We start from the raw sequence: 18,254 nt of genomic DNA, 5'->3' as shown, positions 1-18,254 counted from the left end.
ACTTATCCTAAGTTGCAAAAACTTGTCTGGTTTCCCGTATTTTGTCGCAGCCTATGAGCCGGGCTGTGACAAACTTTTGTTATTCACGTTTTCTGGACTAAAATTAATGAGATTTTGCAAGTAATTTGGATTTGACAAACAAATGTAATACTGCTTGATAAAGTGCTCACACTTACATTAACTTGTAAATCAAATGTCTTGTCAAATGTTAAATTTTGTTTAAACACAAGCAGCTGTAACAGACTTTGTCCTGATTTAAATCAGGAAATATCTGATTAAAGAATTATTAAACAAGATTATGAATCTGACCAAGCAATTTGATGCAAACTTCTGATTTTTTTCAGTCTGTGCTATAGGAAGCAGTGTGTAGTCGGGGTCTCATTTCAGATGTCTATGAGTTGTTAACAGCACCACCAAATAGTGATTTTTCCCTCTAAACTTCACATGGTTTCATTTCAATAAATGTACAAATGATCCAATATTTCACCAAAAATCAGAGATTAGAGAAACTCTCCAAAACCTGAAAACAGATTTGTGTATCTGACTTTGCTTTGCAGGACTTTTACTTGAAATGTATTTTTACATTGCTGAATTTGTACTTTTACTTAAGTAAAGGCTCTCCATATTACTTCTTCCACCACCTCCTAACATGACTACTGTAGGATCCCTTTTGATTACAGTAACACCACCTTTCCTCTGATTTCCCCTTAGGGCAAACTTTATTTTATGACACACTAGTAGTAAAGATGAGAATAACAAAGTTGTGTCTCTATATTCATTTATCTGACAATTCTGTTTTCTATGAACATTACAGGGCTGCTAGTGTGGCTACAGACCAAGTCTTCTTTCTTTTTGTAAGTGACCTCATTATGAATGTGATGATACACTTCAAGATGTCGGACATGTCGGACATGTTGGACATGACGTGATGGTGTCCTGCTTGAGCCAGGACTGCATACACAAGCTGAGGACACACAAACACTCAGTGTTACTCAGTGGTACGAAACAATCTGTAGTAATAAAATATTAAATAAAACATTCACTAAATGTTACAACTGAGTGACTCATGCATACAAATCTCATTTCCTTTTATTACATCATCATTGTGCTCATCATTGTGCTTGCCAGTCATTTACTTTACTGTATCTCATCATTGTAATGTTTCCAAAGTTGCATTTATTTTTCAATTATTTAATCTCCTCATTAGGTTTCCCAGAGGTGTTTATTTATTCATCAGTCTATCCCATCATCATGTTTCCCTGTAGGATTTAGCTCTTTGTTAACTAACTAATGTACGCTCAAATTATAATTACTATATTTCCCAGAGCACATGAAGGCAGCAGCAGTCAGCAATGTTGTTTCGTTGTTGTTGTTTTTGCAGGTAACATTATTCGCTAAAATGTTGATGACTTAAAACTGCAGCAGAGTTTTGAGTGTGTGTGTGTGTGTGTGTGTGTGAGTGTGTGTGTGTGTGTGTGTGTGAGTGTGTGTGTGTGTGTGTGTGTGTGTTTTAAACTGTTCATGTTTGTCTTGTTTTCAGACTTTTTTCAAAAACTTTTATGCATCCATTAATAATCTCTTTAATCAAAAAGCACAAAAAACATTGTGAAGCACAATGTATTCTTGTGCTTTGCTTTTCAAAGTCAACTCTTTATTTCTAGCAGTAGCTGTGTGATCTATTTTTTATTGTCCCTTACTTATAATTTGACTATGGAGCTGCTATGTAGGTCCAGAAGAAGTATGTCTGTCATCCCCCTGTTCTGTTTGTAAATTAAGTTTTTAAGAAGAATGTGAAGCTCCGCAATCGAAAATTTTAAAAATTCAATTGGAATAGTCATATTGATGAACCCACAGAGAATTATCACCAACTCTGCAGCTCCTCTGAACTTTTAAGGCTATTTTAGATTGTAGTTTTGGTTTTGCAGCGCATTTACTGTCTACTGTTTCCAGCAGCAGCACTTTTCATCAAACAAGCTCTGATGAACCCGCTGTACACTACCTGCCCAGCAGCAAACAGCAGACACACACAGTTAGAGACTAGCTGGTGAAGAAAATGGAACATCTAGAAGCTAAAGAGACAGATATTTTTCTTAGAAGTTAGTTTAGTTAGACTAAACCAAAGCTAAAAGGAGACTGACTTAAATGGACTGAAATCCCTTGCGCTCACCTGTGGAAGAGGTGACCACAGGGAAGTTTCCACGCTGAACTCATCACATTCCAGCAGATCGCACAGTCAATATTTTTGGCTGCCAGTTCATCAGGAGACGCCATAGAAAATCCGGAAACACAACACAACAAATGCAATATTTAAAGCATTGTTTTCTGTTTATCCTGACAGTTTGTTACAAGTGGTGTGACGTGCTGCCACTGTACTCTAACATCCACTATAGTTCTCTGATGAAGTGAAGTTGTTGTACATGTTGAACATTTATGACAATTGTATTGTTGTTGTGTATTGACCTATTGTCTTTCATTTTGTAATTAAAGGATACATTCACAAGTTTTCGAGTCTGTCTTAAAACAACAGTCTGGTGCCTAAATGAACACTGGAAGAGGTTTTCCTCACTGTAATCATTCCTCCTGTTCATACTGGCTATTTAAAGATCCCCTTCAAATGTGCTTTCAATGGAAGTGATGGGGACCAAAATCCACAGTCATTTTGTGTAAAAATGCATTTAATAGTTTATCTGAAGCTTATATGAGGCTTCAGCTGTCTCAGTTAGTCATATCAAATGGATAGCTGCTGGTGTCATATCAAAAAGTCTTTTTCTGAACTTTCAATCACCAAAATTAGAGGTAGGAAGTGAAGATGTGTCGTCCATGTTTATATATAGTCTGTGCTACACGCCCAGAGCCACAGACTGGTTGAACGATTCAAGTACACCTGCAGACGAAGGCCCCAGTTTCACTGCACCTGCCCCCGACCCTGGTCAAAGTCCCCCATCCGACTCTCAAGTTCAGGCATGAGGTCGCACTCCAGTAATCATGGGAAACCCCATACCATTAACTGTTTTACCATATTGACCTTCTTGTGAAAGTCCTCAAATCTTTTATATAACAGTATCAGTACATTACACATAAGTAAAAGTATTTGCAGTTAAGTATAACAATTAAAGGTATGTATGTATTTAACAGTGTTTTTATGGCATGAGGCCTTAAGTTTAAGCTGATCATACCATATGTTGCTGGCAAATTAACTTAATTCTACTATATATCAGAAAATATTTGATGAAATATGAATGTCTTTGATAACAGAACAACACACTTGTTTGTCACAGTAGTTATCATAAAAAACAATGCATCTAACAATGCATTATATGCCTTGTTTGTAGACGCTTAAACCTCCCAAAGAACTGTTTTAACTGTCAAATGAATGTACAGTTGAATAAAAATTATTATATTTCCTTCTTAAATAGTAAAAAAGGAGTAAAACAATCTCACACATTGCAAGCAATTAAGTGAAGAGTCAATACATTAAACTTAAGGACAGTACTTCAAAGAATGTACTTTGCCCCTCTGCTCAGCAGAACCTGATTATATTAATTTGATAAATAGCAATTAAATAACAGTTTCATTTTAATCAATAAAAGTACATTTAATCTGCCACTGCACATATGTGTACTTGTTAAGGGGCTTGTACTTTACTTGAGTACACCCAGTTTGTTAAATATTATGTACTATTAAACAACCCAACAGTCCTATAAAAGTATAAACTCTACCTCCATTAACTACAATACTGAAATGCAGCTCACACCTTAAGGCCTCAGTGAAAACTATTATACTAATACTAAAACTACCACGATTACTAAATACTTTCACTTATCTAAAGGAGTTGTGAACTTGTCCACAGTTCATTAGAAAAATCTTTTAACACCATGTAGAAAAAAATGGCTTTGTGACTAATAAATGATCATATGTAGTGGTGTAAGGTACATTATTTCCATTCTATGCTACTTTACACTATTATTCCTCTACATTTCCGAGGAAAATACTGTACTTCCACTGTACTATACTTTCACTACATTTACCTGACAGCTATCATTACTTTTCATACTTTTCATTTGTAAAATATGTTCCCTTGCAATCTATGAGACCCAAAAATATATAAAACAATAAAAAAAATAGCTCCACATTAACTAGCTACAATATTATAGTACTGCTTACATTAATACATCCAAAATAATGATTCCACAAATTATTATTTAACACTGACAAGGTCCACTCTGCCCAACAAGTACATTTACTTTAAGTATACTTGCTGATAATATTTCTGTACTTTTACTTGAGTAAAAATCTGGATGCAAGACTTTTACTTGTAGTTCAGTATTTTTTATAGTGAAGTTGCTACTTTTACTTAAGTATAATGATCTTAGTACATCTTCCACCACTGATTAGGTTTAGACTGCATGAAGTACAGACATCTGTCATGAATGTTACAGCCTGCAGCCTGATCCTCGACATGGGGATTGTGCAGCCAGATCAAATGCCGAAGCCTTATATGTGTAACAACTTTCTTGTTAAATCAGATGACTTTTGTTTCTCAGTCTAGCAACCTGTGTTAATTGGTGGTAAATAGTCCGTCAAAAAACTATTTTTTCCCTTCATAGTTGGTTTGAACCTTAAATGTCTGTCACAATTAATTATTATATACCTCAATTTTCACTCAACAGTGGCTTATTAGCAATGTCTCGATGAATCTAGGACGTTTTGAAAGTTAGAGGGGTGAAAAAACTTACCAGGACACCATGAACCTGAACCATGTAAGATGAAATCTCACATCTTCCAGGATGAAAGCACTTCTGTCACTTTATCAGTGGGCTATCTGTCGGTGGATGTCCGGATGCAAAACAGCTTCGGTGGATGTTTCCTTTGCAGAGAAATCGTCGAGTGATGGTTGTTGTTATCCGAGAATTGCCAAGTGATAACTGTGTGTATAAATGGTCCAGCTGTCCATATGCAAATGTCTCTCTTCTTATCTACATGTTTGCCTACCCCAGCTGACCCCAGCTGTAAAACAAGGTTAAACACGATGGATTTTCATTTGATCTTTTCATTTGACGTGATTGATGTACATAGTGATAATACCCTTCTCAAATACTTTCATATTACCGGGAGACATAATAATCTCACTTCAATACCTTTCAACATATTTACTTCGGTAACGCTTTATTTTACCGGTCCTTTTATTTCATACTAGGCCTAATTTCCTGGAAATTTTCTTAGTAATTATCAGGTATTTGAATGCAATTTATTACAAATTATTAAAAAAAAAATGAAAAAGTGTTAAGTAGGTCTAGTTAAGTGCTGATTCATTATATTTGGGTTCATATGTGGTTGTTCATTTGCAAAAATATTAGGTTGTTATTTAAAAACTCTAATGAGTGCATTTACAGTCTACTAAACTAAATAACCCTTTCAAGGAAATGTTCTGAGAATTAACAGTTACACAGAAGCTACTTTTAGGAAATTGTTGAAAAAACTAATTATGCTAATATATCATTTGATTTGATTTCACAAACTGAAAACTTAACATTGTCTGTCAGTTAAAGACTTGTCAAGACTCTAATTTATTAAGATTTAACAACTACAGGTGAACCCAAATATAATGAGTGGGCACTTACCACCCCTTTTCTGTAAAATGAACCATTAAATACCAGCAAATTACTCTGAAATGTATAAAATAAAGTAAAGTATAAAATTAAGGGACCTGTGAAATAAAGTGTTACCTTTAGTTTTTAGAAAGGTCAGAGGAAATTTTAAAATTATATCAATATGAAAACAATGGTTGATTTTGCAGTTATTCTTATTACTACATCACATACTGGACACACTTTTTACACATACATGGACTCAAAACAACAGGAAAGTAAAGCATATTTCAACAGAAGTTGCTGTGTTGTCTTGTCCCTCAGTCTTTGGTCCCTCTTTTTCTACATGATTCCTGCTTCCACTTGCTTTCATCCTTTCTGTCATCACCAGTAAACACTCATTTCTTGCTGATATATTTGAATAAAACAGATAAGATAAATTACAATTGGAAAAACTAAATAGAGCTGCTGAAACAGATATGACAATTATTATATCACTAAATAGTCTGAGATATTTTAAGTAGATTTAATTCATAACACCGGTGGAAGATTTCCACTAGTGGTTTTACTAACACCAAAAGGCCACATGATGGTGGTGTTCTCCATATGATTGATGCCTGCTGTTCATACTGAGGCGATGAATGTTCCCTGTGTTGCATTACTTCCCCTGTTTCACCACCTCGGGAGTATTTTCCTGTCTTTTGTCCAAATCTGACCAACCTGTCTGCACTGAGGTGTTCATTTGATTTTGCAGCTACCATGTGCATGTTTTGTTTGGCTCTTGAGTAACAGATATATGAGGCTAGTTAGTGAGGCTAGTTAGTAACCTAAATGAAAACCATATACTGGGTTAGTATTTCTGCCCCTACAAAATCCACAGGTCTGATATGCCCCATCCTTTACTCCTCTGCATCAATATTACAGCATTTCACATTCCCCTTAAAAACCTGAGGTCAGTAAACCTGGACTGGAACAGAAAATGCTTTACAAACACAAGCAATGCATGAGATGTATAAGTGCAGGAAATCATTCTTGGTTGGAAGTAATGGATGGGGCAATGTACTTTATTATATAAAACCCATGTGTCTCCAGCCAGAGGGCCAGGATGGCAGAGTTATTACTTCAGGGATCCTTCATTCTTCTTTTTTTTCTACCCCTTGCAGGTACATTGTTTTGACAGCAGATGGTACTGGTCCCATTTAGCAGAATTTATCATGAACCCAGCCAACTGTTACACAGTAATCCTTGAACAGACAGACCTTGACATCAGTTGAAATGTGTTACCCTGAGCAACAATATTCCCACGTCAATTGAGAATCTATGAAATCTTCTGTAAACTTTTGATGAAGACATCTGACCTCTCTGCTTACTTTAAAAGCTTCTGTAAGTAAGTTGAATTATGTAATAAGTATCCTATTTACAATGAATAACAACTCCTTCACTCGATTTGATGTTAAATTTATTGTACTCAACAAGTGCTGAGTTCTTTGAGGAGAAAATATAACCAAATTATCTGCACACAAAATATGATTCTAGGCATTTGTGAGACTACAAGTATTTAATTATCCACTCAAGTCATCCATATATTATGTTAATAATAATTCAAATAACATCCCACTCTACCTAACTCTGTTACTGACATGAGGAGAGTAGACATTTGTCATCTATCTTTCTAATAACTTTAGACACTTCATCAGATCTCACTCGTCAAGTGAAGTCAAAATTGTCAACAGCAAAGATTTTGCAGTGCAGTCATCATAATGCTGATTTAGCAGTCTTGTCTATGTCCTTCACCACATCAGTATCACATGATAAAGAGGTTGTACTGCTGTTTATGGTTCTTACTTCTCTCTAAAAATCATAAGTATTGCTTCACAAATTCCTGGGAATTAAAGCACAGCCCATTTCTGACCACCTCAGCCACATTTTCATCTATCCAAACTTAATTTGACCCCCCTAGAATTTTGTCTGGGTACGGTGAGTAAGACAGAAAATGTGCAGGTTACTTTTTGTTTTAAATTGACAGATCTAGTTGTCAAGGTACTTATGCATCTCAACAGGAGCACTGCTTTAAACTCATTCGGTCTCTGAGCCTGGCTGGGCCCCTGAACTGTGTATTTTCCTGTCTGTCACCTTATGTAAGACCTCTGGTTTCACAGTTTCAGGGGTAAGAAGGGGTGCATGTACTGTAAAATGCTATGAATAGATCTGTGAAAACCAAATCTTTCCATCCACTATTGTTTTTTGTTATCTGAATGCTTTTTTTTTTTTTTTTTTTTTTTTTTGTAGTGTGCTTTTCTCTCTCTCTCTCTCTCTTTCTCTCTCGTTAAGATTTATTTTGAAACCAGATACCGGAAGTTTTATTCTTCTGTTTTGACACACTTGACGGTTTGGGTGATTTTTTTTAAGGCTAAATGTACAGGTGCGCTTGGACATTTGTGAGTAATTTTGTGTGCGTGTTTACCATGTGAACGCACGCTTACAGAGAGAAATGCGCGTGTGCAGCGGAGCACGGCTCTCCACCTCACACACTGATAACCGTGCAACTGGGGCAAGCATCCACTTTAACACAGCGGACCAACAAAGCTGCTGTAGTCTATAGCAGATTCACGGGAATAAAACGACGGCTTGGTTTTCTGCAATAACACTGGATTGTTGGAGCTGCGGGATGTGTGCTTGAGACATTTCAATTTCGGGAAAAAACGTCCAAATCACCGATGTGAAAAAGGCAGATGTCTTTCAAGATTTACGCGTCTGTTTTTTCTTTTGTTTTGCAATCTGATTTTCGGCCGGAGCCTGTGAAATGCAGCCTCTAGTTACCTGACAGATGTGTGGCACCACAACTGCAGCCTACAGGTCTGTATCGCCAGAATCAATTCAAGCATGATGTGAATGCACGTAAAACATTCAATATGAGCCTTAAAATGAAATACGAATCATAGAAACAGAGACAATGTTCCTTCTTTTGCGTTCATTGCACCTGGACTGCTTTCTACTGTATGTGGAAAATATCTGTCTGCTAGGATTATGATGGCATCTGGCTGTTTATGCACACTGCTGTCTCTCTCTCTCTCTCTCTCTCTCTCTCTGTCTCTCTGCCACTCAAAACTGATGACAATCACAATTATTTCGCTGCTCAAACAAGGCTGAGACACATTTTTATGTCACCACACTTCAAGTAAACAGAATTGCCTAGAGGTACAGGCTAGTGGATCCATAGCACAGCACTGCTTGGGTTTGTGTCGTCTCTTGTGAAACAGCACTTGACTGTGTGAAATAACTCATGGGATAAATCACAGCATTTGTTTACCAGTGTGTTTCCTCCTCTTTTATTCAGAGAGTGTCCCCTCATGTCTACCTGCAGCTGATTTGCTGTGGTTGGCTTTGGAAGACTGAGACTGCTGCAGCTGCAAATCTCATCATCATCATCATCATCAACCTCATCAACATCTGCCACTTCAAATACGACAAGACACAAGGGGGACAGAGGCTTGCTCTTTGGCTGATCAAAGCGCCAGCAGCCAGAAAGTACCTGTAGACGATGACTCCAGCAGAGATGCTTGCTTGAAAGCAGCATGAGATAGCTGAGGGCTAACGTACCACTCGCTGATTCAAGCTTTTTTCTGTTTGGCGCAGATGAAAATGTTCCAGTGTGTCAGTTGACTGACAGGGTTGCAGTGGTGTTCTAGCCCAGGACTTAGCCAGCAGCTGAACCGCAGACACCACAGAGGAGATGGCCCGTCCAGGATCAGGGTTGCTGGTGCCTGTCAATGGGCTGGGGTACCCCCCTCAGAACCTGGCCAGGGTGGTGGTCTGGGAGTGGTTGAATGAACATGGGCGCTGGAGGCCCTACAGTGCGGCCGTTTGCCACCATATTGAGAACGTACTGAAGGGGGATGCCCGGGGAACTGTAGTTCTGGGGCAGGTGGATGCCCAGCTCTCTCCTTACATCATCGACCTGCAGTCCATGCATCAGTTTCGACAGGACACAGGTAAGAGACACACCAGGTTCACGTAGCACACAGTCTGTTTACTGTGTGGTCAGGATTCTTTTCTATGTCAAGGAAAGAACAGATAATGTGTGTGTACACACAACAGCCATCAATACATCACATATATGTATAACCAGTAGTCATATGTAAATAAGGGAATCCTATTAAGCTTTCTTCACCACAAATGATGTCACATAATCTCTCATTGGGACCGATTAAATCAGAGCCAGCCTTGATGTGGTTGCTACACAAACCTTATGTAATTTTCAAGGGAATAAATGAGCGTCCCGAATGTCCCGTCCACTTTGGGACTCACGTAGATGAGCCACAGGTTGAGCCGAGAGGCGTCGCAACAACAAGACACAAAGCTGCCAGATGAAAAAGTGTTGCAAAGATATATTAATTCAGGAGTGTCTTTATGCAGCTGCTGGAATGCCATGACCTTGCCAAAGGTCAGCATGTTGGAGGGGCTGTGCATTCATCAAGTAAATGAGTGTTGTAGCTCAGTACAGCGCTCCGCACTCGTCTCAGCGTGTTGTATTCATGAGATGTTTTCAGTTGTAAGAATGGCAGTCATAATTGTGTTCAGTGATTTAGTTATACTACACGATTACTAAAAGACAATGCTCCTAGTTTCTGTTGCATGACTTCAATTTATGTCCTTTCACTCCACATGATGGAAACAATATGACTTGGAAGAATATGGTCCACCACATGCGTGTTACTGAAGAATAAAATCCACCCGACACAGCCTTTGTTTGGTTGACTGTAATTCCCTCTGATCACTGCTACCTTTTTTAAATATGATCAGATGTTTTTGCTGTGCTCTACCAAGGCTCAACACACTCTCTGGGTCCGTCTCTTCACCTCCCTGCTGTTTCCCGTGTTTGAAGCGAAGATATGGGGGATGTTTTAGACATCTGTTAGAACAGGCCTCGGACAAATCTCAGCTTTCTGAATTGTTCTTCACATATAATTCAGCCATACAAAATACATAAAGTATAGTAGCACTGAATTACAGCTAAAAACAAATCAGGTGACTGATTTTGTGTTGGATATGAGTCCTGGGAATGTACAGGAAAATCAATGTTTCATCACCTTATCAGAGACATCAAGAACGCTGAGTAAATCACTCACTTTAAATCAGAGACTGTTTGAAAGCATTACGTAACATCTGAGCATCACAAGCAAAACAAGGAGACACACACACACACACAATATATACAAGGTGACCTTTCTATGAATTGATCTGTATTATGTCAACTTGCAATGATTCATTTCCATTCATTATTTAGTCTCTAAATGGTCCAAACCTGCAGTAATACCTTCAGCTGTATAAACAGTTATAGTTGTGTATATGTTTCTTGTTAGGCTGTGGGGTTTTTCCATCTACTGATGGGCGTTGCAAACCAGCTCCGGCTATAAATTCTGTGGTATGTGGCATTGGTCGATGTGGTGCACTTGTCCTTTTGAAAATAAATGAATACATCAAAATATCTATTTTTAATTCAGTCATTTGTTTTTAACTTATTCATCAATAATTATATATCATTATTCTGTGCTGACATCACTTACTGTATGATGAACCGATTGCTCTGTCTTTAATGCTGTACGTTCAGTAAACAGAGAAACATTTCAGTAATTTTGACAAGTTATAACATTAAAAGTTGCCACAACAAAAACACCATCATGTAGAAAACAGACAAGTATTAACTTTCCTTGAGTCTGTAGAATATTTATGTAGTCTACAGTTAAGGGTTACATAGAGAAATCAAAAGCAGGTGTGCAGGCTATTGAAGGCATGTGAAAGGCATCGAAAAAAGTAAATACTGAGTGAGCACTAAATGTCTTTGCTACACAGTATATAGCATACTATACCCTCTAAATTGGCGTTTTTCTATTCTTTATGAAAAACATGCTGTTCTTTTATGTTGGAAATGCTGATTATGAGGGTGGTGGCACTTTTTTCACGACTGTCAGGTGGTTTGTATAAGTTTGTGTAAGTATAAGGAGCCTCTTGGCTGCATTTCTGCTGTTCTCGTTGTCATTTCCCCCTCTGATAGAACATAGCGCAGAGCAGCATATGTGTCTGGGGTTGAGTGGCTGCGAGATGAGCCGCTGAGCCGTTTGTCAGCCATTACCACGGCACTGAGGCTAGGCCTGACGTTTATCGCTCCTCATTGTGCTGTTGGGTGTGTTACCTTCCCCCTCGGCTGGGATAAACCTGTCACAGTAGGGCCTGACATATAGCGGCCTGGACACCCGCTGCCTGCTTCCTCCTCTTCTTTCTTCCTCCTCTGCACACTCTGTTCCTGTCCCCAAACATGGGCAAACCTCTACCAGGCCACATCCATCGATCCGCGCTCCCATGAGGCCTAGCTTCCAGGCTGCAGTGATGTTGTTGCACTGCCACTTGCACAAGCGATGCTTAGCGAGCTTGTTTCGATGTGGATTGCGATGCATCTGTTTCACATGGAGTGTTTGCTATATTTGTAGCTCAGCAGGTCAGCTGCAGCCACTTGCTCTGTTGCAGGCTTATGGAGTGTCCCTGTGGGGAAACCCCATTTTGTCACGGAGCCAGTGATCTCGTCCTCTGAGGCTGTTTTTTGGCAAGAGCTAGAAAGAGAGCTGAGTGAGCTTGATGTCCCTTGCGTGTGTGTGTGTGTGTGTGTGTGTGTGTGTCCTCGTGTCTGTGTGTGTGATGGTGCATTGTGGCAGCTGTGGTGTTTGTGTCCTGTCCGGGCAGGCTGTGTAGGGGTGCCCTGCTCTCCTGTGGCTTTGGGAGGGGCTCCTGTGGGTGGGAGCCAGGCAGAGTTACTTCAACTAATGAGACAGTGGCTATAGTTCATCTCCATGGCTCCCTCTAATCAGAGCATCATGAGGACAACACAGGCACCACAGATGATGCAGTCGGGCCCCTCTCTCTGGAAAGCAGCCTAAACACATCTGTATTTAATTGGCATTTAAAAACACAGGGCTTGGAGTTCTGCTGAATACAACTTCTGGTGAAGACTACCAGTCTGTGGTGAAATCCTGAACCTCAGCGCTTTGTATATACAGTAAGAGTGAAGGCTTAAAGGCTTATATATAGGATGGATGAATATCTGGCTGAAGGCAGGGAGAGGATTGGCTCCCGGCCAAGGAGGATCGATCCGTTCTTCTCCCCAGAGGGGTGTTTGAACCTCTAAACACTGCTGTGGACTGATCCCCTTTCACTACACCCACTCCAAAAGCAAAACACATGGGCTTATCTGCCATTTCCATCATATACCAACACTTGTGGCCTGTCTGATGGATTTCACACTGCAGCTATTGCTTCTGCTTCCTGGCTTTTAAGCGTTTTCCTCTTCTATATTTTCTCTTATGATGGAGAGGTGCTGAATGATCGCTAAATCATATATGTAACATTAAGCATCATTCAAAACTTTTCTTAAATAATGACAGATTCTGTGGGTTACTTGCTATAAATCCACTTTATAGCGAGTAGTCATTGAAGGACAGTGAAGAGGTGAAAAAAGTAGACAGTATTTTCAATTTGACAGGCGCCACCCATCAAGAAACATGAGCAGTTTCTCAATAACATCTTCAACCACAGCTGTGGTTGCTTTACATTAACTAAAAACATGACATCTTTAGTTATGACTTTGAAAACAATATAAGTTACAATTTGTTTTGGTAATAAATTTATACATCCTTGGAGCTTGTTTACTGATTTGGTCAAAATTGTAATTTTGTAAATTTTATTTCTTTTGTGCAATATCTGTGGGCAGGTATAAAAAATAATTTGTAATAATACTTCCATTCCAACAGCTGCAGAGGCAGTTAACCAAAGTCAAATAAAAGGGAAACTTATGAGTGCTGAAGTTACACGTTGCATTGAGTTTTGACAGTGTGGTCATTAGCTGTCATGCTAGTTATACACCCTGCTTTGACATCTTGACCACAACCCAGCAGGTGTTGAAATACCATGACATGAAAACAACTTTAGCAACATGGTGGGTCTTCCTACATTTTGAATGTTGTAAAGGGACAGACAGCTTAAATTAAAACAGTTAGTAGCCTATGTGGGCTTGTTGAAAAAGGTGGGAAAAACGTATTGTATCAATGATTGTAGGATGACAGCAACGTTTCCTAGCAACGTCAGTTCTCAGGTGTCAATCAACTGTTGCCATAAGGAACATCCACGCAGAGAGTTTACATACTTTTTCCAAAAAATATGTCCAAAAACACTTCTTTATTCTATTTTGAAAAATAGGTAAATATGCATGTTAGCTGCTGTAACATAGTTACTATTTCCTTACACAAGAAGTGAGAAGAATCGAAAATTCAGTTTGACTTTAAAATCAGAGAGTGACAGCAAGTCACATGCAGTGAATGTCTGCATCTGTTTCTGGAGTTGAAAGGGCAGTTGCTCAGTGCTTAGTGTTTTGAGATGGTCCATGTGCGACTGCAGAGATAACACCTATCAGCGGCTGTTGGCTGCTGTGTTGCCAGAGAGGGGTTTTGTTTGTTTTGGTTGCACAGGCGTGAGAAACTCCTCTCCTCTGGCCTATTTCCCTCAGCTAAATGCCCTCTCTGAGTAATTATAATGAAAAAAACAGCAGAAGACAAAGAAGAGATGGTCCTGTTCTCATGTCTGTTTTGTGTTGAACAGACAAACAACAGCAGCTGTGGTTGTGGTCTGGATACTGGCTATAAACCTGCTGAGCATATGTAATGCTGTAGATTACTGAAGAGGGCAGTGCGTCAGTTTTTTGTTTTTTTCTTTTTTTGTAACTTAGCATGTAGTAAATGTGTGTGGGAACTGTTTTGGTGGTCTGTGGGAGGAAGCTGTAAAAAGGATTCCAGCTATGTTCGTGCTAAAGGTCAGGTGTTGCATGCATCAGCTCTGACTGTGAAATCCCACTTGCGTCAGAAGAAAGCAGAATGAGCTAACAGTGGAGCCTGAAGGCTTCAACCTATACATTTAGAATAGAAACATCAAGAAACAAGTAGAAATAGACACAAAACAGAAGGCGCATTGAGTGCTTTTTTATTGAATGTGTCCACAAGTGGAACATATGTCCACACAGCACTGTGATGCTGGCTGGCGCGCTGCGTAATGCAGTGTATCATTTTTACGTGGGTTACACACTGTAGGACTGCTATTTATGATTATAGTTGTGGAACCAGAAGTAGTATCTATGTAACACGCTACAGATACTCAGCATTTCACATCCTGACCTTATCCTCAGCCACGTAAAGATAAACAGACATTACATAATGACCTGATACTTTTTCTCTTAAAGCTTTTTGTAATTAACATGATTAGTGAGAAAACTTCTGTTGCAGAATCAAAATTCTGCTTAGCCAAGGTGGTGCTAAGGTGTCACTGTACTCCAGGCTCTATTATAGCCCAAACTAGCTGGCTCAATTCCACTTGGATGTTGGCAGGAAAGGGATTGGAGCGGCGCTGAGGGAGGGAGGGAGGGAGGAGGGTAGTTGGGATGACAGAGGTGAGAACAGAAGAGGAACAGAGGGAGAGGTGGAGCGTTTTCCTGATGGAAAGTGACAGTCAGGGAGGAGGGAGGGATATATAATAACACTGGAAAGACCCTCAGCTGTGCACATTCTCCTGCTTTTTCTCTCTCACACACATACAGCCTTTGTCTTGTTAGTACGAAGACTCCCATCTGCGGCCTCAAGATGTGCTTCTTTTAATTATGAACCATATTTTTTGTTAATTAACTGCTTGATTATTGTATTTTGACAAATGCCTGTCACACGCTACTGGAGCCCAAAGTCATTGCATAGTCTGACCAGCAGCCGACTCATTTTGTATTGACATGAAATGGAGGAAAGCAAGCAAATCATAGCATCTGCGTAGTTGTGAAACACATGTTGGTACTTTAATTCAACCTATGACTAATGTTGAAGCTGACTCGAGCTATAAAGCAAGCAGCAGCAAAAAACATTTGTGTAAATACATTTTTACATATTTGAAGTAGCAAAAGCTATTTTCATTGTAAATCTTTTGAATATTTTTCAGATTTTCATAGTTTAGTCCAAATAATATCAGAAAATAGTAGCCAATCATAGTTTCTCAGTTTAAATTGATGTCTCAAACTTGTTTTTGTCCAACGAACAGTCCAAAACTCAAAGCTATTCAACTATTAAATCTCACTAATTAAATACATTCTGTCATCATTGTAAAGCATCACAGTCAGTTTGTACAGGCAGACTGCTGCTCCCTAAGTGTGACCTTGTTGTCAGGGTCGTAGTGCTTTGCTCTGCTCTGTCCACATCCTCATCACGTCACAGTGATGAGCAGGCTGTGCAGCCTCTGGTGCTGGTAGCAGAGGCGTCTCTCAACATCTCCTTTTAACTAATCCAGCAAGTCACCGCTTTTAACTTCTAAAGTGGATATCTAACTCTTTCATCAAAGAAGCAGCTTTAAAGCTGCTCTCTGCGCCGCTTGCTTATCAGGCCGGTCTGGGAGGTCACTCAGATCGGAGGCTGTCGTCTGCTTCAGCATGCTGCTGCTAGAATAGGAATGAGGCATCATCCCAGCACCGTAAAATATCCTCCATCTCATGGTTGCATTCATTGACAGATCTCCTGTTGAAATGTGTGTTACTATCTAAGATGAAGAGTTAAATTCAAAGCATTCTCACTCAAATCTTATGCCTGCACCAAGATGGTTGCAAACTTATCATGAATAACTTAAGCTGGTATTAATGAAGAGCTGTAGGGGATGTACTTGAAATCTAGAGAAACATTGTTTTTGAGTGTGCAGAACAGTATTCTCCCACTAGCATGATTTATCTGAGGAAAAAAGTTTTTTATTCAGAAAAACGTCACTGTCACTCGAGTCAACAGAGTGGTTACAAAATGTGATTTAACAAGTATATTCCAATCCAACTGTTGTGTTGAAAAACATGACTTTACATGGTTTTATTGCTCTACACTACGAACCAGATGTTAGGTAGCTGTCATGCTGAATAGGGACACACTGTTCCTGTTGTAACAAATGGGGTGTCTTTGATCTACAAGAGTGTGTGGGCTAACATTTACAGAAAGCATCGTTTGACTGAGACCAGAGCTGCAGTGACGCAACTCAGGCTGCCAGCGGTTGCAGTAAGCCAAGCTCAGATCTCCTTTGATCAGTCTCGGTGAATGCAGAAACACAGCGCGGGACTTTCTGTTTTGGTCTCAGCATTTTTTACTCATTTTAACAAAATGCACTCTGACCCACTTAAGCCCACTTCCAATTGTGACAACAGAAGACAATAAAAAAGTGGCAGCATGACAAATCACTAAAGCCCAAACTGGGATAGCTTTCTCAAAAGCATCTTGGTTGTAAAACAGTCATCGCTGTCCCAGTATAAGCTACTGTAATAGACAAAAAAAGATCTTCCTCAAGTCTGAACACACAGGCAGGAGTCATATCTCTGTGAGGCTTTCGGTCAAACACTTTCACTGGCCGCAAATTCTGTAAAAATATTGTAGTTACATGAGATTTTTCACAGACTGCTTTGAGACTATATGACGCATCTACAATACAACATGATTTATTTCACATGGGGCCATTTATAATGAACGTATAATACACAGATAACAAACAAGACAGGGAAGGTTATCAGTTTAAACTCCTATTATCATATACTAACCTTTTAATGTCAGTTTACTGTTCTGCCCGCACTACACCGTCATTACATATGTTAATTAGTGCTGAAACGATTAGTTGATTAATCAGTTAATCAACAGCAAAATAATCCACAACAATTTTGATAATCGATTAATCACTTAAGTCATTTATCAAGCAAAAAATGCCAAACATTCACAGGTCAGATGTGAAGATTTGCTGATTAATATAATTGTAAATTGAATATATTTGAATCTTAAAGTGTAGAACAAGTCATTTGAAAATGTCAGTTTTCGGTCTTGGACTTTCTGAACAACAACTATGGTTTGCCCTGAAATGTTATACTGGCATTCATGGTCCCCAGAGGACCAAAGGTAAAAATTTTCACTTATCCAGTGAAATATCTCAACATCTATAACATGGATTGGAACAAAATTTTGTACACATTCAAGGCTCCCATACAATGTATCCCAATAACTTTAGTGATCCCTTGACTTTTCCTCTAGTGCCGCTATGAGGTTGATGTTTGTAGTAACTTTGATCTCCTGACATTTCATCAAGTCAAATTTGTAGTTTGTCCAAATACTTATATATAAATAATAATAAATAAACTTATATAAAAACTGACATCAGCCTCAGCTGTACTTTGTATGTAGTACTAATTAGTCAATTTTAACATGCTAACAAGCTAAACTAATATGGTGAAAATGGTAAACATTATACCTGCATGTTAGCATGCTGACATTAGCTTTTAGCTCAGAGCTATGCCTGAGTGCAGCCTTACAAAACCACTAGCATGACATTGATTCAAAATCAACAAATCATTATGCAAAACTGCCCAGATTGGTCCAGCTTCCCAAATGTTAGGATGTGTGAATTTAGTATTATTGCAAAATAAATATGTGTTTTGGACTGTTAGTTGGACTAAACAAGCCATTTGAGGAGCCGCCTTTGGCTCTAGGAAGTTGCAATAAGCATTTTTCACTGTTTTTTGACATTTTTAAGACTAAATGATTAATCAATTGATTGCTTGCGTTCTGAATGCATGGT

At 39.0% G+C, this 18,254-nt stretch overlaps 1 protein-coding gene and 1 long non-coding RNA gene across 4 annotated transcripts in view; one reads left to right on the top strand and one right to left on the bottom strand.

Moving 5' to 3' along the window:
* Positions 1 to 629: 629 nt before the first annotated feature.
* On the bottom strand, positions 630 to 4,991 carry LOC121904576. Its single transcript, XR_006098254.1, has 3 exons — positions 4,737 to 4,991; positions 2,168 to 2,246; positions 630 to 964 (listed from the first exon to the last, which is right to left on the bottom strand). It is a non-coding gene; the product is annotated as an uncharacterized LOC121904576 (long non-coding RNA).
* A 2,984-nt stretch (positions 4,992 to 7,975) lies between these two features.
* The window catches only part of dtx1 (deltex 1, E3 ubiquitin ligase), a 44,544-nt gene continuing 34,265 nt past the window's right edge, over positions 7,976 to 18,254 (top strand). For all 3 annotated transcript variants that reach the window (XM_042421946.1, XM_042421945.1, XM_042421944.1), the window contains exons 1-2: positions 7,976 to 8,444; positions 8,926 to 9,580. In XM_042421946.1, the coding sequence (XP_042277880.1) occupies positions 9,322 to 9,580 (259 nt within the window). In that variant the 5' untranslated portion in view covers positions 7,976 to 8,444; positions 8,926 to 9,321. The remainder of the gene's footprint in view (positions 8,445 to 8,925; positions 9,581 to 18,254) is intronic.

Source organism: Thunnus maccoyii, chromosome 9 (assembly GCF_910596095.1).
Source record: "Thunnus maccoyii chromosome 9, fThuMac1.1, whole genome shotgun sequence".
Lineage (NCBI taxonomy): Eukaryota > Metazoa > Chordata > Actinopteri > Scombriformes > Scombridae > Thunnus > Thunnus maccoyii.
This window is presented reverse-complemented; position numbering and strand designations above follow the sequence as displayed.